This window comes from Chinchilla lanigera, unplaced genomic scaffold (assembly GCF_000276665.1).
Source record: "Chinchilla lanigera isolate Chin_1 unplaced genomic scaffold, ChiLan1.0 scaffold00019, whole genome shotgun sequence".
Classification (NCBI taxonomy): domain Eukaryota; kingdom Metazoa; phylum Chordata; class Mammalia; order Rodentia; family Chinchillidae; genus Chinchilla; species Chinchilla lanigera.
In genome coordinates this window covers 295,670-321,713 of record NW_004955420.1, presented here as the reverse complement: position 1 = coordinate 321,713, position 26,044 = coordinate 295,670, and the positions used below count along the sequence as shown (strand labels likewise).

General features: G+C 40.1%; 1 protein-coding gene across 5 annotated transcripts in view; it reads right to left on the bottom strand.

The window, feature by feature from the left end:
• Positions 1 to 26,044, bottom strand: part of Gpr160 (G protein-coupled receptor 160) — a 59,203-nt gene extending 33,159 nt beyond the window's left edge. The window contains exons 1-4 of one of the 5 annotated variants that reach the window (XM_013513443.1): positions 25,705 to 26,044; positions 9,107 to 9,143; positions 5,604 to 5,715; positions 1,111 to 2,585 (exon numbers count right to left, since the gene is read on the bottom strand). In XM_013513443.1, coding sequence (XP_013368897.1) covers positions 1,500 to 2,516 — 1,017 coding nt within the window. In that variant the 5' untranslated portion in view covers positions 2,517 to 2,585; positions 5,604 to 5,715; positions 9,107 to 9,143; positions 25,705 to 26,044 and the 3' untranslated portion in view covers positions 1,111 to 1,499. Of the gene's footprint in view, positions 1 to 1,110; positions 2,586 to 3,010; positions 3,051 to 5,603; positions 5,716 to 6,424; positions 6,457 to 8,885; positions 9,082 to 9,106; positions 9,144 to 25,704 lie in introns of those variants that run through there. The other 4 variants (XM_013513442.1, XM_013513441.1, XM_005382977.2 and 1 more) reach the window with 4 other exon arrangements.

Genomic DNA, 26,044 nt, shown 5'->3' with positions numbered 1-26,044 from the left:
CAACATGTAAGGACAAGTGTTATGACATACGTACTTAGGTACATAAATTGACATAACAAAGACATCTTTTTTTGTTTGTTTTTGAGACAGGGTCTCACTCTGTAGTGCAGGCTGGCCTCGAATTCACTGTGACCCTCCTGCCTCAGCCTCTTGAGTGCTTGGATTACGGCTGTAATCCAAGATAAGATACAGGCAAAAACGCGTATCTTACTATAAACATAAACAAAAGCCACCAGAGGTGGACATGGTGGCACACACCTGTAGTCCTAGCTACTTGGGAGGCTAAGGCAGGAGGATCACAAGTTTAAGTCCAGGCAGGGCTCAGTGAGGCCTTGTCTCAAAAAATAAAAAGGGCTGCTCAGTGTGAAATGCCCTGGGTTCAATCTCTGGGACCACAAAAACAAAACACGTTTTGAAAATGCTCATTTTAGGTTTACACATTTTGGTATATCTGTAAGTGTTAATCAGAATACTTACATGGCTTAATTCATAAAATGACCAGATTATTGTTTTACTCCAGTGGTTAACTTGGGCATTTATGCTCACCCACTAAAGGAGGTTTGGCAGTGAGTGGAGACATTTTGACTATTACTGCTGGGGAAGGAGGTGCTCCTGGCATCTAGTAGGCAGAAGGCAGGGATGCTGGATGCTTCTAATCCTACAATGCACAGAGCAGCCCTGCCCCGCAACAAAGAATTACCCAGACCCAAATCTCAATAGTCTCACAGCACAGAAACCCTGCTTTTACAGTGGTAAACTACTGTAGGATTATGATTTGATATGCAAGTATGTGACATACAGCTGAAAATGAATCCAGTATGTTATGGAAAGATACCTACTTACTACTCCCATTTCCACAGGGAGAGCAAATGAAATTCTCTTCTTCCACAAATATTTTCATTACGACCAGAAATAAATACTTAAAACATTAGGTAAATTTAAAATGAGCTGGGGGCTGGGGATTTAGCTCAGCGGCAAAGCGCCTGCCTGACAAGCGCAAGGTCGTGAGTTCGGTTCCCGGTACCAGAGAAAAAAACCAAAAAAAAAAAAATAAAAAAATAAAATAAAATAAAATGAGCTAATGTTTTTCTTACATTAAAGATCATATGATACCATTTTAAGAAAAGGGTTTTTATTTTTTTTCTAAATGTGATAAAATACTTGAGTTCACATTTTAAAGTTGGCGATGAAATCTCAGATTTTTACATTCAGGATTTTAGGCAACAAAAACATGAGTATGGTGAAATCAGTTCACTTTTGTGTTAGTAACAAATTAATATTCAGTGTTTCTGAACAGGCATAAAAGCTTCTTTGCCTCTCTTTAAAAGAAAACACTATTTAATAAATTATATCATAGCCCCAAAAGTATGCTGGAAAAGTATAAAAGGTTAGGGGAAAAAAGAGCTTAGTCCCATTTTTTGGTATGTCCTGAGTCACCATTATTTCTTGTAAGATTATGATTTTTATTATAATTGGTTTAGTTTTAAGATGGCAACATATTAACAAATTATTACTGATATAGGCTTTTCAGTTTGCTCAATATTATGCATTGTAAGTGGAATGAAGCAGCATTTCCAGTCGACAAATGGATCTATGGGTAATGAGGTACCTCTTAAATAAAGCTTGTGACAATTAAACCAGTAAATGGTGGCAATGAGAAAACTATTGACAAAGTACAGCCAGGGAATGTTCATCTCGATATATGCAGGAATCTGTACTTTAAGTAAAAGAATGAATACCTGAAGCAGTACAAATGGTAGCCAGGTACCAAGAAAACAGACAGTGAGCTTGGGCAAGAGTGTTTTTTTAGAGTTTACAGTGTAACTAGGGAGGGATGAAGAAGGAAAGTATAAGACAGTTTCATTCCTATAGGAAGTTACTTGAATGGCCTGTACCAAGGTAATAACTTCTGACCAAGAGGTGATAAAAGCCATAAATAAAATTAGCATCATGGAAAGTGACAGGCAGTAACTCTGAATGCTGACATAGACAGGACATTGGTAAGAATAAATATTCTGTGCCTTTAGGTGTTGGTAGATAGCTGGATCTCCCAAAACATAAGCAAAGACTGAAACCCACATTAAAATTACTGCAAAGAAATAAAATGACTTCTGACATTTAGATGAAAGCTTGGTGAGTTTAGAGAAATTCAGGCAATAATCTACACAAGATACCAAGAAGACTGGATAATGCAAAAAGCCGTAAGTAAAGGAAATAATTTGAGCAAATAGGCAGATATGGTACTTAGTAAACCTAATACCTAAAAGAACAAAATCCCTGAAATAGGATATAATGGAAATGTTTACCAAAAATAAAAAATCAACAAATGCTAATGAAACACAAAAACATTCCATAAAATTTTGACAGGTATTTTTCCTTCTCATTCCTAGTGTGAGGATATTTAGTAATATTTTCCCAAGTATGATCAAAAACAACAGACAAGTAGCATCTAGAGGCTGATTTGTTTGATGTAACTGGTACTGAAAAGAGCAGTTGTCTGAAGAAAAAGGTGTCATATTTTTAAATTTCAAGAAGACCTGCTGAAATACACGTGATAAAATACTGCTTCACTTTATTTTCCATCCCTGCAAAAAAAAAAAAAAAAAAAAATCGGATGTTATTTTGATGCCATCTATTTTAAAAAGCAAGCAATATTTTTAAACCAAAATGTTATGTGTAAGTGACTAACTCCTGTGGTAGGTATAGATTTTAGCGTTTTAAATAGAGAAATACTAATCTACTAAAACCACAACACCTGCCTAGGATAAGGCCCAATAATAAGTTTTCAACCCAGTTCCACTCTGACTCTGGACAGCATTTCCCACTTTCTGTCTTTTTGCCAGTGAAATTTAGAGGCTATGTTTATGGGCCCTTTAGCATACCAGATTTCACATCTTTTTACTTGCAAGATCATCATCAAGGTGAAATCTTTCAGGCCGAAAATGCAAAACAGATGGTCCATCTGACAATAATGGGAACACAGGTAAAGGAAAGAGGGATAAGGATTTACCTGCTGGGTATGATCTTTCAGGTATGGCACCTGAGAGAGGCTACAGAGAAAAAAGAAAGCCTGAGCACCATGAGGAGGGGGTAGGTAAAGGCAAAGGAGTAGGCCAATGAGGCTTGAGTAATAAGTACATCTGAAAGCAGGGAAAGGGGTTTTGAAAGAAATGAGAGAGGAAAAAGGAAAGGATGGAAAGAGACATTTGGGAAATGTGTCCTTAAAATAAGTTGACTTGGTGATATTACTGTAAAACTGTTCAGTCGGTATAAATAACAAACAAAAACAAAACCCTGTAACAAACCTAACCACAAATGTTAGCAACTAGAGATGGGTTAAACACATGGTACATCATTATGATATACTATTATGTAGCTATTAAAAATGATTCTCAGGAGAGGAGGAAGACTTCGTTTCCTACTGAAAACTGTACTTTTAAATACTTCTTAGACTTATTTAATGCTTGTGAGGTTTTCGTATGTTAAAAAATATCAGCTGGGGGTGGTAGCACACACCTGTAAATCCCAGATGCTTTAGAGGTGGAGGCAGGAGGATCACAGGTTTAAGGCCAGCTTTGGCAGCAACTTAGTTGAGATGCCATGTCAAAATAAGGCTGAGGATGTAGAGCTGTTGACTGGTATTGAGTGAGGCCCTGTGTGTGATGCCCAGTACCAGGAAAAACAATCATAATACATTTGGACAAGATGTTAAGGGAAATGCAGGTAATACACTAATTTTTATAAGAAGTTGTACATGGTAAAATTATACTTGGAGGTTCTGTATTTACTAAATTTCACAGAATAAGGAAATACTACATCTGAAAAGTAAAAAGAAATGAATTTGCCTAAAAGCTTATCACTAATGATTACATATCAGCAAAGAGGTAGTGCAGAGAAATTGAAAGTAAAGAAATCAGCACGAGAGGAGGCTATCATCATTGTCAGAGTGGGTCCTCCTCCTCAGGGCCATGTATCCATCTGTCAAACTCGGGAAGGCATACACATAATCTGTTGATACACATCTATATGCAGTTATAAAAATATAGTATTTATTTTCATAAATAGAAAGAAACCACTCAAGTATTTGCCTACATTCCAGTTTTCTCTATACTCACACATACTGTAGTTTAACTTGACCTCATCTGAAAAAGTTCCATCACAGGTTCATGGAACCACGACGCAGATGCATCGCTGCCAACCTGATGACTGCCAAGTGGTGCTACGTGGAGGAGGAGGCCTGGATGCACTGACCAGATGAGGCCTCTTGGGGCCAAGAAAACAATGGGCTTAGTTTTAAACAAGCCAGTTCTGGCTTAAAGTGGGTGTGCATTTATATTTGTACAGTCCAGGTTTTTTAAAAGTGTATCTTTTGGATAAAAGAAGTAAAAAAGAATGACTTGTATCAGATGATTTTATCCTTCATAAGCTCTGAGCAAAATGAAATGAGCGAGGCTGACTAGATTCACGCAGGGATGATCCCCCAAGTTCCCATGTCATCGCTGACTCACATGTGGAGCCAGCCGGAAGGCCAGAATAGCTGACTAGTGTCCTGTAGGGGCTGAGGAAGGTCCACGAAGAGGAAAGAGTCAGCCACAGCCACAGCCACAGCCACCAACGCACTAACCTAGAACCTCTTCAGAAGAGGACTGGATGAAAAAAAAGCTTGAAATGCAATATGTAAGAAAATCACAAAACTGCAAGAAAAACAAAAGCCAGGGCAACTGGCAGCAATCAAAAGGAAGGAGACTGGACATTTTACAAGGGTTCCTGAATCCACAATCATGGAAACCAATTAAAACTTTCTTAGATAAGATGTATTATGTATGTACACCACTTCTCTCATAAACCATTCAAATTCCAGTACTGTCCAGTATTTTGTTCTTTAAACTGGCTCCTTGGTCAAGAGAAAAATCCTTTCAACCAGGCATGGTGGCACACGCCATAATCTCAGTGCTCGCGCGGCTGAGGCAGGATCGCTGTGCGTTGAAGGCCGGCCTGGGCTACAAAGTGAGTTCAAGGGCAGCCTGGACTACATACTGAAACTGTCTCAAAAAGACAAAAAAAAAAAAAAAAAAAAAAAATCCTTTGATTAAAAAAAATCCTTGAAAGATGGTCACAGAAACTATGGGGATTCAGATGTTTATGGAATGTGTGGTTTTGTTCCTGTATGAATTCTAACTACTTATGAATAACTCCCATGCCTAACATGCAACCTAAAAAGTTAATGTAGAAGTCTTTTTTGGTGAACCTGTGTCTTCTCCAGGCTTCACTGTGTGATCTGGCCCAGTTTGAAAGTATACATGGGGCCTCAGAAATAAGCCACAATTTCTTTTTACTGCTATAGCCTATGTTTTCCACTTAATTATTAATTATTAACCCAATTAATTATTTTTCTAAAGAAGTGCTGGGAATTGAACTCCAGGAGTGCTGAGCTTCATTCACAGCCCTTTCTAAATTCTGAGACAGGGGTCTTGCTAAGTTGCCTAGGCTGGCCTTGAACTTGTGAGCCTCTTGCCTCAGCTTCCTGAGTGGCTGGGAGTATAGGCATGTGCTCCAACACCCAGCTAAAACCCAATTAAGTGTTGACGATATATCATACTTACTCTCCAGAGTCTTCCTGACCAGTGATCCTATTTTATTTTGGTTTTGTGATCTTCAGTTATGTCACTGTTGGTTCCTTGCATTTCATTTTGCTATGCTAAAATGCTATGTAAACTGTGTAAAAGACAGAAAACAAAAATCAAGATCAGTAATATCTACCTTAGTAAGTGGAGTTCACATAGTATTACTATTTCCAGATCCCTGCAGAGAACTGTAATCTAAGGGATTAGAACCAGTAACTCACTGCTTATATTCTTATGCTCTTTCCAGCAAAAGGAAGGCAGAGGACATTTAAAGTACATCAAAGATTGAGAGATGGGCACATATAGGATGGAACCTGTTCAAAGAAGTCTTGCTTTACATTGCAAGTTTTACCCCCAGAGTTGAGTGAACTAGTGGTTCTCAAACTTTGGTTTCAAGATCCTTTGACACTTGCTGTATGCTAATATCAATAACATTTTTAATGAAAAATTACTGTATTTTCCTAAACAAGAGTTTCAGTGAAGGGGCACTGTTTCACATTTTGCAGACTGCCTTAGTGTCTGGCTTAATAGCAGACAGCTAAATTTTCATTTAGAGTTAATCAGGATACTTCACGTAACTTCTGGAAAGTCCTCTGCACATTATTGAGAGCTGAGAGTAAAAAGGGTGAATAACTTCAGATACTCTGCTGCCAGGATCAGAAAACTGTGCTGCGCAATCTCATGTACGGTCTTAGAAAAGTTTGATGAAATCATATGCGTCAAACACGATGGGAAGATGAACACAGCTAACAGTAACATTCTGGCCTCCTGTTGCATAGAAAATAGAATTAGCCCTATACCTGCTTTTGTGAGCCTGATGATCGGGAAGAGCCTGTGAAAGAAAAATTTTTAGTGTTGTCAGGTTTTACATACCTTTCAGGCTTCACAACAATCATGAAAATTATGTTGTTTTTCCCCATGAGCAAACAGCTTTGGAGCTATTCTTAGGTAAGCTTTGGAGTTGAGTTCAACCTCGTGTGTGATTTCAAAGCTCATGTTCTTGAGTAAGCCACAACCATGGCTCAACTCACAAGTGGAAATACATAAAGGGACCCGGTTACATACTTAAAAGAGCTTTCTAAAAAAGGACCGTCCAAATTTGACTGCTTATGTTGATTACTGACAGAGGAGATCATGTTGAACTATCCATATAGATAATTTTATTCCTCTAAAAGGTAAATAAAAACTCTTCAAATGTGGTTCTTTTTTGATGGTATATAATTAGACTTTTTTTATATTTCTTAAGTCAGGGTGCTGTGTTAGCCAGACGGTAGATGTGAGGTACCTGTCATTGCTTATGGAGGACAGAATTCAATCATTATTCCTGGTGGCATGACTGGGCAACATAAGCACGTAGTATCTTGGTCAGCTACCATTCTGTTTTGCTTTGAGACAGTGTCTCATTGTGTAGACCAGGCTGGCCTCAAACTTGTAGCTATCCTCCTGCCTCAGCCCCACCCACCCAGTGCTGGGATTACAGGTGTGCACCACCACCCCTGGCAGTTCAACTACCATTTTAAGGATCATTTCAGGCAGAGGGCTGATATCTGAGAACTTATTGGCACCTTCTGATGAACTCAGGAAAGCATCAGTACTAGAAAATTATGAATTAGACCCTAGATGTAATAATAATGGACCATTCTTTTTCAAACAATTTGAAATACAATTCACATATCATAAAATTCATCTACTCAAGTGGAAAATTCAGAGGCAGCAAAATACTCCTAAATGCTACTATGATGGCACAATGGATGATACTGTAGAAGAAAACAACAGGTACTAAAAACTAAATTGGAAAGTAATTCAGAAAAGGTGGACATGCAGCATAAAGTTTTAGGAATACCTTAACTGATTTTTTTGCTTATACCTTACTAATTCTACGCATACAACATGATATAACAAAAAAATTTCTATTAATAAATAAACCTAAATGGGCTCTTCTACTAAGTAAAACAATTCTAAGTAAAAACACTGCATCACCATTTAGCAGGGTATTTTTCCTATCAGTGGGACATAAAATAATGATGTCTTACAATTAATGGCATGTTAAACTAGATGAAATATGACACAGCACTCAGGAGGCTTGAGGCAGGAGGATCGTTGCGAGTTCGAGACCAGCCTGGGCTACAAAGTGAGCTCAAGGTCAGCCTGAACTGCATAGTGAGACCCTGTCTCAAAAAAAAAAAAAAAAAGGACAATAATTTAATAAAATAAGAGTTTAAATTGAGAAATAAATTTGTCCAGAGATATTGTACAACCATTTAAAATAATGTGCTTGAGACTATTTAATGAAGAACTGCTGATAATATAGGGGAAAAAAGCAATATAAAAAACTAAGAATGGCATAATTCAATTTTATTTCAATGTATGTCAGCTAGATGAAAATATACCAAATGTTAACAGTGGTTAGCCTAGGGCAATGTGGTCATATAAAATTTCATTTTATCCCCATTTCCTACTGTTAAAAAACTAATTTTTAATTTTGTAAGTAGATAGCCATTTTAGTAAATAACTATAATACCATTAGTTTATCGACATTATTAGACAGTAATTATACCAATAAATAATCCATGTTAATATTTCCCCAATTGTCCCAATATTGCCCATTATAACTGCTTAAAAATTCACGATCCAATCAAGGATCACAGTTTGTCACCTCTGTTTAGTTTTCTTTAATCTAGAATAGTTCTGACTTGTTTCATTTTGCTTTTGATCCTTTGTGACATAGTTTTGAAGAGTCTAGGCTAGCTGTCTTGTAGACGATCAATTTCGATTATCTCATAGTTTCCTATTTTGTTTTCATTTTGTTTTTCGTTTCTTCACTATTAAACATTTCTGGCAAGAACACCATCCAGATGACATATTCCATTATGACTATTCGTCTCATTACTGGTCATGTGATGTTTGATCACCTGATAAAGTATTTGCCATATTCTCTATTGCAGACATACTGCTTCCCTTTTGTAATCAGTAAGTGTTACAGTAATAGTTTGACACTGCTAGACCATCCTGTTTCACAATAAAGTATCACCTAATAGTTTTAATATCCATTTATCATCTTTGTCTGAATTAATTACTATATGTGGAGTTCCAGCACTGTGACTTTCTAAGTCTAGGATTCAATCTGCTTTTAGAGCTGGAAGTTTTTTTTTCTGGAAAAAAAAGTCAGTGTGGATTCACTGACTTTTATTCAATGTATTCAATCCCCTGCCACCACTGTTCTTCTCAAAGTTTAAAACTTCCTAAGTACTGGGGCTATACCTTAGCAGCAGAGTGTTGCCTTGCATGCATGAGGCACTGGGTTTTGATACCCAGCATGCACCATGAAGTTGGGGAGGGGGCTTCTCAAATTTGTCCCATGCAAGTTCCACAGGCTGGCTCCTGTGTCTTCTTGATATGCCCATATTTATGTACTTGATTTCCTTTCACACCTAGTCACTCCTGCTGTCCCTGAGTTATTTTTCTCATAGAACCTGACTTACAGTTGCTTCCCCGTGACTGGCATAAAATATCCAACACCTGCAAATTAAAAGAGGACAGGTTTATTTTGAGGACAGAGTTTCAGTCCAAAGTTGGCTGGCTTCAAGGCAAAAAGCATGGTGAAAGAACAGAGTAGAGGGCAGTCGCTCACATCATGGCAGCCAAGAAGAGAGGAGAGAGGGGAAGGAAGGCGGAGTGGGAGAGCAAGAAGGGGGAGGGAAAGGAAAAGCCAAGAACAAGAATATACTCTTCAGATCACTCCCCCAGTGACCACCTCCAACCAGGCCCACCCCCTACCAGCACATTCAGCTGCTGAACTCACAATGGATGAATCCAGTCACCTTTCAAACGCGAGAATTTGGGTCATATTTTAGATCTAAACCATAACCTTCCTCCCCTGGCCCCCAAAAGGCTCATATCCACCTCATTATGTAAAATGTATTTAGTCCATCTCTAAGAGTCACAAAAGTCAACAGTTCTAGCACTGCTGAAAAATCTAAGTCCAAAGTCTCCTCTGACTCAAGGCAAACTCTCAGTTGTGAGCCCCAATAACGATGATAATAATAATAATAAAATAATAATAATGGTTAAGCACTTTCAACATACAGTGGCACAGGGTAAACATTTCCATTTCAAAAGGGAGAAATGGTAGGAGAGGATGAAATGGGACCAAAGAAAGACCAAAACCCAGCAGGCCAGACATTAAATCTTGTAGCTTATTGTCCAATAACCAGGGAGGTTTGTGGTGAGACAGGAGCTCCAAATGGTTTGGAGCAGGGTCTGGCCCTGCCCTTAATGGGATAGCCAGTTGCAGCCCTCATGGCCTTTCTCTTGTGCTGGCTCCACTCACTGCCTGCAACTTTCCTCAGCAGACTATCCACAGTCCTGGCATCTCCAACTTCCTGGGGTCTCCAGTGTACTTTTGGCTTCACTTTCACAGGCTCACACACTCAGGAGCACAGTCTGGTCTCCTAGCCCTTCTTAGGTAATCTGGGTGGAGGCCTCCAGACCTCTATCACTCTGCACACCTGAAAAGACAGCAGATGACTCCATAGTCTACACCAGTGGGAGCAGCAACTGGTCTCCCTTAGACCATGGCTGCACTGGCCTCTGCACGCCTAGATGGCTGATCATGCTGAAATGAATTCTGAGAAATCAATTCCCTAGGCAGCCTTTCTTGAGCAAGCAGAGGGTCCTGAAGTACTCTTCTCAAATGAAAAGTTTACAAATTTTGCACCCCTGAGCCTGTGAAGGGTAGGGTCTTTCTGATTCCTGAAACCCCTTCAAACCATCTTTCCTTTGTGCTGATGCAAAATACTTGGCTTGTTTTTAATATTAATATCCTAAGCAGCCATGGATGAGTACCCAACACTGCAGGTGTTCCCTTTCTGATCAAGCTGCAAACTTTTCACATTGCTTTTTACTCCTAATTTTCACTATAGATCTTGCTAAAAGCAGCCAGCAGTACTGATGCTGGAGTTACCAATATCCACGCTACCGCTTTAATGTTGCTGGGCTGCTCTGAAATTTCCACCATTAATTTAGTCCACTGCCCTTACTCTCAGTCTTCTGCAAAGTCTAAGAATATGGGCAAAAGGAAGATGGATTTTCTGCCAGGGTGTAACATGTATGGTCTGTAGTCCAACTGCCAATGTAATCCTTGTTCCTAACTGAAACCTTCTGAGGTCTGACCAGAATCTTCTATCAATCCCTGCTTATAGCATTCTAAGGCTTCTCTAGTCAGCATCTCCAGTTCTTTCCAAACTCCTTTCACAAACCAGTTCCACAGGCATCTAAACCATATGGTCAGGTATAGTCAGCAACAACCCCACTTTCCTGTTGCCAATTTCTGTTAGTCAACTTTCCCATTACTAGGTATTCATAACTGAAGTACTAATTTATGAAATGTGGTCTTCTGCATACACCTGCATTATAGCTGTTGTCATGGCTCAACAGCCTGTCTGGCTTCACCATGCCTAGGGGCTTTTTCTGTCAGGAACATGCGCAGAGTCAATCATTCTCCACCTTGAACTTCCTACTCAGAAAATTAGCCTTCATTTGACTATGTCCAATTTAGAAGCACCAAATTTATCCAGGTTACTGTAATTTCTGTTTCTAATATTTCTGACACACAAACAAACATATACACTAATACATCACCAATCAATTACATGGGCCCTAGACTGACCTCTGAAAGATTAAGTGATAGTGGCAAACAGAATACAACAAATGATCAACAAATCCACATATCATGACAAGGTACACTTCATCCCAAAGGTGATATGCAAACCAATAAATGTAATATATCATATAAACAGAAGGAATGAAAAAAGACATGGCTATCTCAAAAGATGCAAAAGAATCCTTTGACGAAATCCAACATGCTTTTATGAAAAAAAAAAAAAAAACTCTGAAGAAAACAAGTCTAGAAGGACCTTATCTCAATCCCATTTATGACAAATCTACTGTCAACAGCATGATAAATGGGAAAAAACTGAAAGCTTTCTCTTTAAAGTCAGGAGCAAGAAAGGATATCCACTATCATCATTGCTATGCAACATACTACTCAAAACATTATCAAGAATATTCTCAAGAAAAAGAAATAAATGGGATAGTATAAGAGTGGAAGAAGTCAAGTCATCATTATTTGCAGATATCATGACCCTCTACATAAGAGACCCAAGAAAAATCCCCCAAAAGATTCCTAGAATCAATAACAAAATTCAGCAATGTAGCAGGATACAAAATCAGCACACAAGAATCAATAGGATCAATAATGAACCCATTGAAAAAGAAATTAGGGAAAAATACTATTCATAATAGTACCAAGAAAAATTAAGTACTTAAGAATTAACCTAAGGCAGTGCTTACCTCTACCATCAAAACTACAGTACTCTGAAAAAGGAAACTGAAGAGCATATCAGAAAATGGAAATACATCCCATGTTCCTGAATAGGCAGAACCAATGTTGTCCAAATGGCCATATTCCCAAACCTGTTACATAATCCCAATCAAAATACCAACAGAAAAAAAAATATGAATAGCATTCTTCACAGAACTGGAGCAAACAATTCTACAATTCATATGAAACCTGAAGAGATCCAGAATAGCAAAAGCAATCCTGGATAACAAGAACAAAGTGGGAGGCATCACAATCCCAGACTAGAAATTATATTATAAAGCTACAGTGATAAAAACAGCATAGTACTGGCGCAAAAACAAACATAAGGATCAATGAAATGGAATAGAGGATGCAGAAACAACCCAAGGACATTCAGTTATTTGATCTTTGACAAAGGGGCCAAAAACATACACTACAGCATTGGTGGCAAACCTAAGATACACGTGCTGCAGTGAGCTATATCATTAAAAGCTCTAAAAGTTCACCATCACTGCACTAGAGGAAAGATAGCCTCTTTAATAAATGGTGCTGCAAAAACTGACTACACACATGCAGAAGATCAAATCTAGACCCACATCTTTCACCATATACTAAACTAAAATCAAAATGAATCAGAGAAGTAAATGTTAAAACAAAAACACTTACCCTGCTGAAAGATATAATAGGTAAAACTCTGGAAGTCAGAGGCTTAGGCAAAGACTTTCTGAACAGAACCCTGGTTGCACATGTAATAGTACTGGGAACAGACAAATAGATCACATAAATTTAAAAGCTTCTGCACAGCAAAAGAAACAACCAACAGGGTGGAAAGACAACCTATAGAATGGGAACAAAATTTTGCCAACTATTTCCCACAGAACTGATACCTAGAATATATAAAGAACTCAAAAAAAAAATTGGATGCCCCAAAATGAAAGACCCCCCCAAAAAAAAACCTGGCACCTGAAATGAACAGACACTTCACAGAAGAACTATTAATGGCCAATAAATGCATGAAGAAGTGCTCGATACCACTAGCCATTAGAGAAATGCACAATAATACACTCATGACAGGGCTATAATTTATGCCTCATTGCTGGGTGGCTTGAACCACTCATGGTACATGTATGACTATACCTCTTGTATCATCAGAGGCATAAGCACCCAATGGGACAGTACTCAAGTACAGTGGTTCAAGCAGGTGGGAATGTGCTGAAACAGCACTGCATTTTAGCCCAGAAAAACTGGCCATCATCAAGAAATCTAATACTAACAGGTGCTGGTGAGCTTCAGGGAGAAAATGAACCCCTATGTACTATAGGTAGGCATGTAAACTAATAAAACCATTACAGAAATCAGTATGTAGATTCCTCAGAAAAGCTAAACATAGAAATTCCATTTGACACAGTTATTCCCCTTCTAGGTATCTTTCTGTAAGAGTTAAAGACATCATATTACAGTGATACATACATAACCATATTCTAACAGCACAATTCATAATAGCTAAATCCTGGAAGCATGTCCATCAACAGATGGACAATGGGTAAGAAAATGTATTCACACATGAAGGAGCACTACTCTGACATGAAAGAAATTTGAGTCATTTGTAGGAAAATGGATGCACCTTGAAACCACAATATTAAGTGAAGTAAATCAAGGGACAAGCTTAAATATTACCTGATTTCTCTTATATGAAAAACCCAAAGTATATTTTTAAAAGAGCAAAATAAAAGGTAACAAGTAGGGAGACAAGAGCTTTCCTGAATGGGAAAGGAATCAAGAGATGGAGGAAAGGGCAGGGGAGAGAAGAGGGGATGAAAAAAGGAATTCAGATGTGTTTTGTGCATGTACCAACTCCACACAAGAAATGTAAACATTATGTACTCCACACATGTGCTAATAAAAAAAAATTAAAGAGCAACATATCCAAAGAAGTCAACAAATATGAGAAAGGAATTTCTCAGGGCCATAGTTAAGAGTGGAAGTTGTTTAAAAGTGGGGTATGTTAGTTTGGGAGCTAATGACTGCACCATCATAAAAAATGTTCAACTACACAGGGGCTAACCGCTTGCCAACATGCTCTTGGTAGAAATTTAGGCTTCTAAATGATCTCTGAACTACAGACTGCCTCCTGGTTCTTAACCATTATTGCTCCATTAGTCCTCTTAAGGAAAGGAAGTTACTGTTTCGTTTTGTTGTCTTTTCGAGACAAGGTTTCACTATGCAGTTCAGACTGGCCTTGAACTCACTTTGTAGCCTAGGCTGGCCTCGAACTCACTGCAATCCCCCTGCTTCAGCCTATGAGTGCATGTGCCACCATGCCTGGCTTGTTGTGTTTTTATAAAAAGGTTTTTTTCCCTCCTCTTACATACCACTTCTGACATCAGATGTATGGGAGTTTTCCCCATACAACAAGCACTTGTCCGGTGGACACCAACTGGGAATCCAATAATTTAATTCAATTCTGACCCTAACTACCAAGAGACAGCATCAGAACCCTGTAAGTTGGGGCTCAGTCCCATGAGACTGCTCCTGACTTCAGATTCCAACTGCATGGACAGCTCCTGCATGCTCTGTGCTTTGGATGGATCAGCTTATTTATAAATTAGAGGTTCCAAGACCCCTATTAGGTCTAATAATTTGTAGGAGCAGCTCACAAAACTCAGGGAAGCACTTTATTGGTATAATCACTGGCGTGTTAATATACAGAACTGCCAGATGAACAGACACACAGGGCAAAGTCCAGGCAGCCCACACCCTCTCTGGCTGCACACCCTCCAGGAATCTCCTTGTGTTGGGCAACAAGGAAGCTCTCTGGACCTGTTCTCTTGTTTTTTTTTTGTTGTTTTTTTTTTAATTTTAAAAATAAAAGGAGGAAAACATTAACAGACAGACAACCTTTTACAAAATAGCAAAAGAACAGTACAGACAGTATGGAGTTACAAACGAAGTGGTAGGAAATTAACAATGCTTGTTGTATTACATATTGATATCTTCAAAGTGGTTTCTCACGAAAACAGATAAAGACATGCAATATTGATCAATCAAGGACTCACTGACAGTTTCTTTCAGCAAAGAAATAGAAGCAGTAGAACAACCATGTTAACTATCATGTATATACATACGAACAAAATGTCTCCTTCTTTCCCTTCTCTTTTCCCACATCTCTTGGGTTTTTACGGAGGTGTCTTAGTTACTTTTCTCTCATTGCTGAGACAAAATACCCAACGCCCAAAATTAAAGGAAGGAAAGGTTTATTTGGCTCACAGTTTGTGGAGGTTTCAGTCCATACTTGGCTGGCTCCAAGGCAGAAGGTAGCAAAGCAACAAGAGCAAAGCGGGGAATGGCAGCCGAACAGCAATGCAGCCAGAGCAGAAGGGAGGAATGGCGCAAGCAGCTTCTTTCTCTGCCTTACTTTGTAAGCAGGCTACCCCCACCTAAGGGGCGTGTAGCTCTCACATAATCTTTGCCCTTCTCTTCCACAGGCTCAGGATGTATACAAAGTAAGCACCCTGGCTTCCTGCTGAGTCACTTAGCCAAACCTCTAGACTCCCCAAGTTGACACAATATGTCAACCATAACAGGAGGCTTCTTTACACAGACGACAATAGATTATTGGCCAATGGTGGTCAACTTCTCCTTCAGGGCCTCCCTCCTCCCTAAGGGTCAGAGGATGGGGCTGACAGTTCCAACCCCTAACCACATGGTTAGCTCCCATTAACTTCCTGGAACAGAAGCAGCTGTTACGCTAGAAACCTCCAGGGACTTAGTAGCTTTATATCACTCCTATTACTTGGGAAATTACAAAGGTCTTAGGAGCTCTGTGTCAGGAACCAGAGTCAAAGAACAAATACTGAATAAAAGAATATCCTACCATCCCTATTTACAAGGGTTTTAGTAGCTCTATGTTAGGAACCCAGGGAAGATTAAGAATACAATGGCCTGGAAAACAGTAATTAATAGAAAACAGCTCAACAGTTCCTCAGATCTCACTTTTAGACTTTGGCTTCTGAATACTACTCAGGTGTGACTCAACCAGCAAAGTTTAACCAGGACATTATTCATGCTTAGTTGTTTATAGTTTCTAAAACACTGTGATTCAGGCCAAAACCCTTCTTTTATCATCACAAAATCTGAGGTACCTGCGGATTCAGTTCTTCTGTAAATCCTTGGTGAAGTACCTCAGACACACAGTATATATGCCAGTTTGCTCTATTACCACACACACATGCCCATTTTTTTTCTACTACCTCTAGAAAACGTAACATACACACTTCCTGAGATTAACTTTTTAAAGCATTAACACTAATGGTGGGAATTTAAGACAAGTTTTTTTAGGGCAAACAAGACCCTCAAAACAAATAACTCTACCTGAATATATATGGTGCTCTTTAGCTTGGTAAGTACTTTACGGAGACTGTCTAATTCAAAGTGTCTAAATCATGCTCCTGAACCTACATTCTATGAATGCCGCCATAATTTTCTAACATTAAAACTCAGCAATAGTGCTCTTTTCTCTAAGCTGAGGTGAGGAGAAAGTTACTTTTCTCTTGTTGCTGAGACAAAATACCTGACATCTAAAATTAAGGAAGGAAAGGTTTACTTAGTTCAGTTTGTGGAGGTTTTGGTCTGTAATCAGCTGGCTCCAAGGCAGGGTGGCATGGCACAGGGGCAACACTTCAAGGTGGCACAAGACAGCAAAAGCAAGAGCAAGAGGGGTAGGAAGCAAGCCCCTTCTCCTTCCTTACGTTGTAAGAAGGCTACCCCCCCTCCCCCGCCGCCACAGGGCGAGTGTAGCACTCACCATCTCTTGCACAGGATGAGGATGTCTACAAAGTGAGGACCCTGGTCCCCTGCTGAATCACTTAAACTGCTAAACTGCTCAAGTTGACACAATGTATCACCATTACAGTGCCAAAAGATTAAAGACACATAGTCACCTTAACTGAATAAAGAAAAACAAACATGGTCATTTTGAGAAATGCAGAGAAAATTTTTAATAAAAGGTCAACATCCATGCATGATAAAATACGTCTCAAAAAATTAGGGATTCAGTATTTCCTCAACCTGATGAAGGACATCTATGAAAAATCTACAACAGCCATCATTATAAAAGACTTTCCCCATAAAATTGGAAATAAGGCCAAAGATATCTGTTCCTACCACTTGTACTCAACATTTTAGAATGTCCTAGCTAGTTCAGGAAGACAAGGAAAAGACATAGGGGAGGCATACAGATTAGAAAAGATAAAGTAAAACTATCTCTTTATGTATGTTTAGATATACACAATGTCCTGAAGTATCTAAAAAAAAAAAAAAAAAAAAAACTATACTGGAATAAGCAAGTTTAGTAAACCTACAAGTCACTTTTAAAATCTGCAATTTTAAGCCAGGCATGGTGGCACAGGCCTATAACCTCAGCACTCTGGGAGGCTGAGGCAGAGGGTCACCAAGTTTGAGCACAGTCTGAGCAACTTACTGAGGATCAGTCTCAAAATAATAAAAAATGGGCTGGAGATGTAGCTCAGATCTGGTTCAATCACCAGTACCACAAAGAACAAAACATAAACAAAAACAAAGCCTCAAAATAAAAACAAAAAGAAACTCAAAATACTAAGGAATAGACTTTTATAAATGCTAAACATCATAAAACACTGCTAAAACAAATGAAAGAAGACCTAAATAGATGCAAGATGTACCATGGCTGACAGATAAGATTATATAAAGATGTCCCAGTTCCTAGATTAGCAGGTTCAGTGTATGGCTGGCCTCCATACTGGGGTATAAGTTCTGCACCCACAAATTCAACCAACCATGGCTTGAAACTATTTTTTAAAAATTACCTTGATACTGAACACATACAAACTTTTATTTATCTTTATTCCCTAACTGATTCAGTACAACAACTATGTGCACAGCATTTGCATTAGTTATGAGTGACCTAAAAACGTTTTGGGATGTAAGGGGGACATACAGAGGTCACATACACAAATGCTATCTCATTTTAGACACAGGATTCAAGGGTCCACAGAGTTTTGGTATCCACAGGGGCCCTGGGAACAATCCCTCTCAGATACTGACGGACATCTGAGCAGAACAAAATCCAAACAGGATTTTAAAAAGTAACTTATTTTAAAATATGTATGAAAACAGGAAAAACCAGACTAGTAAAAAAAAACTGTTTTAACTATTTGGAGAACTTACATTATTTGACTTCAAAATTTATGCTTCTGAACTCAAGACAGTGAGGTATCAGTTTAAGTACAGAGGCAAATGGTAGAGTTAGTTCATTTGAGTAACAAGAAAACACCAATGCAGTTCAACGAAGGAAAGCCTCCTCAACAAACTATACTGGACCAACTGTGATAACTAAATGAAAAAAGAAAGGACATAACCTCACCTCACACCATCAACCCTCATTTAGAATGGATCCTAGGCTTAAACATAAACACTAAGACTAATCAGAAAACAAAGAATTTAAATTGTGTCAACATATATTAATTGTACCTGTTGATTTCCATACGAACATGCACTCAGTTACTGATCAAATGCAATCCTCCCCCAACATACCCCAAACTTTAGTAATCGCTATTCTTCATTTTGGTCAATTTTGTTAGTTTTTACAACTCACAACAGGTGACATTTGTTTCTGTGTCTTTTCACTTAACATGTCTTCCAGTTCCATTCAGTTTATTGCCAAGGAGCAGGATTTCATTATTCTTTATGCCTAAGTAATAATGTCACTATGTACAGAATCGTACCATCTGCAATCAGAGATAATTTGACTTTCTCCTCTCCTGTTTCTATTTTTTTCTTATCTCTCAATCTCTCTGGCTAAAATATCTGGTACTATACTGAGTAAGAACAGTGAGAGTTGACACCCCTCTCTTGTTCCTGATCTTAGAGGAAACACCTGCAGCTTTTTTCCATTCAATATGACATGTGCTGTGGGTCTGTCATACACAGCCTTTTATTATGTTGGGGCATGATCTTTTGTTATTTCAGGACAGGATCTATTTAGTTCACACTGTCCCTGGACTCTCTACGTAGCCCAGGCTTGCCTCAAACTTACAGCCATCCTGCTGCCTCAGCCTCCTGAGTGCTGGGGTTACAGGTGTAAATGTCTACTAAGTCCATCTGATCTAGAGTATAGTTTAGCTGATTTTTCTTTAATTTTTTTTTTTTTTTTTTTTTTTTGGTCGGGATGATCTGTCCACTGATAAAAGTAGTGTGATGAAATCTCCCTGATATTATCTTGTATCCTATTTCTCTCTTCAGGCCTAATATACTTTGTTTTATATAATTGGTGTGCTAACATTAGGAACAGATTTATAATCATTCAGTCTTCTTGTTGATAGTAAATTTGTCTCACAGTTATTTTTTTTTTTTTTTTCTTAAAAAGGTCTAGTGGGTCAGATAGTCTTTCTGGCTTTAGATTTCCATTTGTTTGAAATGTCATTTTCTATCCTTTCACTTTCAGTGTGTGTGCCTATACTGATGAAGTGAGTTTCCTGTAAGCAGTATATTGTTGGGTTTTGTATTTTTTATCCATTCATTCAGTCTATATTTTTAACTGGAGAATTTAGTCTTCATGCTTAAGGTTTTTAATAATAGATAAGGACTTATTCCCATCATTTTGTTGATTTTCTTTTAGTTCTGAATATTCTCTGTTTTTTTTTTCTTCTCTGTTGTTCATCTTTGTGGTTTGATGATTTATTGTACTGGTAATGTTCAATTCTTTTCTATTTCTATTTGTGTCTCTAGTCTTCTAGTGGATTTTACACTTTCAGATGCTTTCATGATATCTTTCACTTCTGGATGTAGGCCTCCCTTCAATATGCTATTCCATTCCCTCTGGCCTGCAGGGTGCCCACTGTGCTGAGGTCACAGTCATGCTGAAGAGAGGACTCTACTACTTCAGGCAGCTGCCCCTGTCTCCTGTCACTTCTCTCTTCAGTCCCCTCAGAGGCACCATGCCTGGAGGTGTGAGGTTGGCTGAAGCATAATCTTGACTCCCAGAGCTTGTCTACACAGACAACATCACCAATGAGAGTAGTGTCAGGGCACTTCCTATACTCCTGGTGAATTTTTAAAAGTGTTTAAATGTTCATGCTTTTGACCCAGTATTTGAACAAGAGTTTATAAGGAAATAATCAGAGTTGCAGGAAAGAACCACTGCTAGAACAGCTCTAAAGCTTGGAATGGCCTACGAAACATCCTTCCCCTAGTGGCATCAAAACAACTTACTAAAAATACAGAATTATTCAAAATGATGGACTACCTGCAGCAAGAGAGATAAGAGCAGGAAAATGCTGCCAAATAGAATTCTCAGTGGCAGAAACAACATAAAGCCCTGTGTAGCAGGGCTTCTCGTAGGCAGATGTGATGGAATTCCCCTAGCCTCGCAGACCCCGCTGACCCTGAATCAGGGCTACTGAGGGAAGCCTTGTAGTGTCACAGTAATGAGTGGTGGGAGGCTAAAAACCAGTGGGACACCCAGTAGCGACCCACTGTGGGGTAAGGAGGAAAAACGTTATGTATATACCTAGATGAGGTCATTAATGCCAGGCCACACATGACTGGTAAGGCTGTGGCCCCATAATCAACATTTCTCAAACTTGAATGTGGATGTGATTCAGAACAGGTGCATTAAAAAACAGATTCTGATTCTATATATAAGATAGACTGAGAGCCTGCATTTCTAGCAAACTTCCAGGTCCACAAAGCGAGGCTATAGATGGTACATATCCTACAGGGTAGGTGCCAGGTTATCCCAACAGTGGCTACCTCTGGTTGGTGAGAATATGGGTGTGCATTTATTTTTTAGGCTGTCTGTTGTGGTTTATATATGGATGTCTCCCCAAAGCCTCATGCACTCAAAGGTGTGGTTTTGGGGAGGTGACTGGATCACAGGTGTGTCATACTGGATAATGGGTGTGTGATACTGGATTAATCCACGATGAGTTTATAACTGAGCGTGTTAAAGATCAAATTGGAGAGCCCCTTTTAAAACTATAAAACACTTTAAATCTTTAAAGTGCAGGTATTAGTTAATGGCATCAATAGTACTTTTCCAGTTAAAAAGTAAACCTGACAGTATATCTAGACCACAAAGGTAAAAATCAGACACAGCTCACTGTGCCAGTATCAGGATTTCATAAAATCCTGTTAGCCCCTCATGATACCACTATGCTTATCCCCAACTGGCACAAGAGGCACTGGGTGCCCAGAGGGTCCAGCCTCGCCTCTGCCAGGCAACGGCTTAGCCGCAGCTGAGGCTCCTGTACCCATGCTGACACCCGTCTGCTCTTCTCCAACAGGGTAGAGTTTTATCCACATGAAATGCCAGGGGATTCCATTTGCTTTCATAGTCAGAGGGGATTTTAATCCCCAAACAACAGAGATGAAGCTTTGGTTCAAAGCCAAAGCCCCGCTCTTATCAGTTCAAAAGTTGCTGCTACCCCAAATAATTTAATGCTCGTGGAGGACGACGTTTCCCAAAGCCCACGCAGTGGCTCATTCTACAAGCAGAGGGCTGAGAGCTTGTAAGCACTTGCACCCTGTCCTCTTATTCTGGTCACATGGTAAGAGTGGGGATTACACTTAATAAAGTGAAAGGGAGGCAGGCTCCACCAACACCGATAGCTGACCCACAGTGAAACCTTATTCCCTGAAGGCCTTGTGAGAAACTCCACATGTGCCATTTAATCTTAACAGCTCTAGGATGCAGGCAATATTAGTAAGGAAATGACATGGAAAAATTATAAAAATAGGCCAAGATCACACAGACTGTAAATGAACGAGAAATCAATCCTAGCAATCTGGTTAAATCCACACTCAGGTCTGATTTGCCTTGCCTTTGTTTGCTCTAGAGAGTATGCAATCACCTACTTTTCCTTGACAGAGGAGTACTAACCATCCTAGGGAGCACAACCGTGAAGTCTCAGGTTCTCCTAAAAGGATCCAACCAACTCACTGGTCTGGCATTTACAAAACACCTCTGCCTCTCAACTGCTTTCAGCCAAAACCAGGGGTTCCAGTTACAGCCCTTGTTTTTTGTTTTCTTACCTCATTAGGGCACATTCATATAGTCTGACAGTTCTAGCAACAGAGATCTTAAAGTAGCACCTGGCTTTTCCTAAATACCATTCCTTGGGTTTATTTTTCCTCCACACCAATTGATGCACACACACAAAGGGCTGTGAACACCCAGGACTTGGGAAAGAAACAAAGATCCTTGCAGAAGCTGCAGCGGTGATAGGCTTCAAGTAAGGACAGAGGTGAGAACATCTGTCCCATGACCTTGAAAAGTTTCAAGAAGAGGAAATTAACCCTTGTATTGCAGAAACACCTGGAAGGCCAGAATCCATGGGCGCCTAGGTTCCTTACCCCTGCAAGGCTTTCTGATGGGCTTTGCCTACTGTAAGAGCAGACTTGTCACTAGCAGAAGCGTGACGCGCAGAGAAGGGTGAGAAGGAAACTGCAAGTCCTGGGAGACTCTCTGCGTGGCTGGGATCCAGCTCAGGGCAGCCAGCTCCAGAGTTTGAGCTCAACCTCAGCATCTATTTGGCTCCCTGAATCACGGTGCTTAAGGAGGGAGGGCTTTTGGGGGGGAACCCCCAAGGTGCACAAGACCTATCTTTCCACTCACAAAGCATTCACGGTATGTGATTTTGGAGGCATTCCCCCCCCTACTGGGACTTGCCCACACATGGGCTCCATTTTTTTTTTTTTTTCAAACTGCAAGGGCAGCAAATCTAAAGTCCTGTGTATATGAGAAAAACAGGCAGAACATGACGAAAAAATGACAACGTAACTTGGGTTCATTCTTGTGACACAGAGGGACTATAGACGGCCTTTTCGTTTCCTCAAAGGATAAGAGCTTGTCATATATCTTTGGTCATCCTATTTTGTATAGTAACACACAGATTTCTTAAGGTAAGGGAAACAACAGTGCAACCTCAGGGGACACTTCAGGGAGCAGTGGAGGCCAGAGGAAGCTAGAACGCACCACCCTTCCCTAAAGGGGAGGCTTCTCAGTACCACCTTCAGGAATTCTCGCGGTAGAACGCTTGCAATCTCCCAATTTTCAATGGCAGCTCAAGGTTTGTTTCTTTTCTTTTTTCCTCTGTTTAACTCTGTGCTGGCCCGATACAGTATCTCAGCTGGGTGCGGCCCAGGCTCCCACGTCACCCAGGTGTGGCAGACAGACTAACTTCTCAGCCCTGGGGAGCAACTCTGCTGCCCACTAACAGCAGAGCGGAAGTGTGGCAGCTGGAACACAGACCTCATGTCCCATAAAGCTAGGTTTTAATCTTGGCTTTTTTTTTTTTCTTTTTCCTTGACACAAGGTCTTGCTAAGCTGCCTAGCCTGGCCTTGAATTTGTGATTCTTCTGAGTCAGTATTCCAAGTAACTGGGACTGGCTCTACTTTTCCTAGCTCCAACCCCTCAAGCATACTAGTAGTAACTTCTCTAAGCCATAATTACCATGTGCAAAATGAGCTGTGATACCCAATTAGATTTGTATGAATTAAAAACAAGTGTGACGAATACCAGGCACTCTTAATAAACATTAAGTTTCCTTTGCTGTAACCTTGAAGAAACAACTTAAGTCTTAGCCACCTTAATTTTAATGTTTCCACTTGTAAAAAGCCAAAATAACACTACCACTGCTGCACCACCTCAGGGTGAGATGAGGTGATGCAGATACCAAAGTGCTTACCAAGGGAGAGTACTGCTGGCTCAATTGCCAGCACCCTCTCCTTTCATTTCAAGGCCACCAAGGGAGCAATTCGCTTTTCTAATGTGTTTATCCCCCTTCAATAACATGAAAGGGGGAGAAGATGATACATTTGAGGTAATTCCTTAAAAATGGCTATTAGCAGTCAGCTCTCCAGAGTCCACTTCCATCATTCTCTAAACAGGAGCATAAACATTAGGTCACTGGTCACTTAAGAGCCTGGCAAACTTTCTCTCTCCATGTTCTCTCCATGTTCCAATTAGAGAGGAAACTGAGGTAGAAAATAAAGTCACTTAACGGTTGCATACTTCTTTTATCATACAAAGAAATCAATCATAAACAATTTCACTAAAGTACCACCACAAATTCACTATGACACTTTCCAACTGTGACAAGATATTTGTTGGTTCTTTTGTTATTTTCCCACATGCTATAGTGAAACTAGAACATACTTTAGAGGATCCCTCAAGTGAATCTTAAAGCATCTTTACAACTTTTACACTAGTGAATCTACAAGGGCAAGGTCTAGGCTGAAGGGATTCATCTAACACTTAACTTTTTACCTGTATTATTTGTCTTATTTTCTCTTTACAGCAAAGAGGCATTAAATTCAGCTACACTGATGCTACTGCAAACTATGGGTTCATCTTTCGGAAGTATGCCTCCCTTATTGAACTTCAACAAATCCCTTTAAAAAAAAATCATGTTTTCTACAGATTACTAAACCGGCATGGCAGAATGAGTAGGAATTAAAAGATAAATTCCAAGGGGGAAACATGAGCAAACTAGATGAATATATAGGTATTACACTCCACACACACCTCCATCCCTGCCAAAGCAGGGTTCTTGAAGAGGAAAATAAGGCTGTTAACACCATGCAGAATTCTTAGGAGTCAGTTCTTCACTAAATAGTGACATGTTGTGATCCCTGCAGCAAACTGGGAAAGACATGAAAAAAGCAGTACAAAAGAGAGCTCTCTTTCAAATATCTCTACTCATCTTGGGTTCTAGTTTTATGTAAACCTTCTGACACAGTGCTTCTAGAACTGTACACGTATGTTCACTACCTTGGCCTGTTCGTTGATGAGTGTAACCTGGAAGGGTTTGGGCAACTGGGAAAAACTGCTAACATATTTTCTACAATCCCTAGCTTTGCTAATACCCTTTGTGTAGAAAGAGCTGACCCAGCATCCACCTGCATCAACTTGATCCACTCGGCTTTGACACCCTCAGTAAACACCCCGTGCCTTTTGGGCAAAAGAAATCAGTACCCCTAGCAGGGAGAAAAAGAAAACTCATTACTGGAGAAGCAGCCTCGAGAACCAATTTACAAAGAATGAGGACCTGCGGATGGCCTTGAATCTAGAATCAAACATAGAGCAAAATGTGCCGGGGGGTGGGGGGCTACCGGGGGGCGGGGCAGTGTCACTTTTAAAGGAAAATGCCGAACACATACAAAAACAGAAAACAGTGTGGATATTCCATATCCATCATCCAGCTTCAACTTTTAACAACTCATGGCCAATCTACTCTCATCTAGTTCCCCCATTTCTGTCAGCAGCACTCCTCGAATCTGGATTACTGTCATGTAAATCTCCAACCTATATTTCAACTTCAGTCAGGAACACTGAAAGATAAGGGTTATTAAAACCACAATCATAACACCATTACAAAGTAAATCAAGCCTGTAGACATCAAAAAACAAGTAAAAATGCGCACTGTCTCAATTTTTAAAAACTTTTTTATCAGATCAGGATTCAATCAAGGTCCACAAGTTGTACTGCACATTATGCCCTAAATCGTTTCTATGTCACAAGTCCCTCATTCCTGTGACTCTCCCAGAAGCCAGGCTGATCCCCACTGACATTTCCAATGACTATTCTGGGCACACTGGAGTAGTGACGAAAGTTCCCTATACGAATGTATACAAGTATAAGGCACCCAGAAAACAACGCTGAGAGCCGCGCGGTCACTTACGTCCTCCGGCGGTGCGGGCGGTGTCTGGATCGAGCTTCTGGCCTGGGGTCTCTGGCGCTCCTCGCGGGGCCGCCGGCCTCACCTTCTCCCGGGGCCGCCCGCAGCGATCACCTGCGCGGGTCGGAAAGGCGACTTCAGCCCCGCGTTCCCCAGGGCGGGCCGGCTTAGCTAGAGAGAACGCGGAGGAACTGCCGGGACACGCCGGCCTCGGCGAGTAAACGGCCCCGCCGCTGCCCGAGGCTCAACACCGGCCGGGGGCACTGGCGAGACCCCGAACGCGACCGCCCGCGGAAGGCGAGGCGGCGCCACCTGCTTCCCAGCCCCGCGAGCCGCGGCCGCT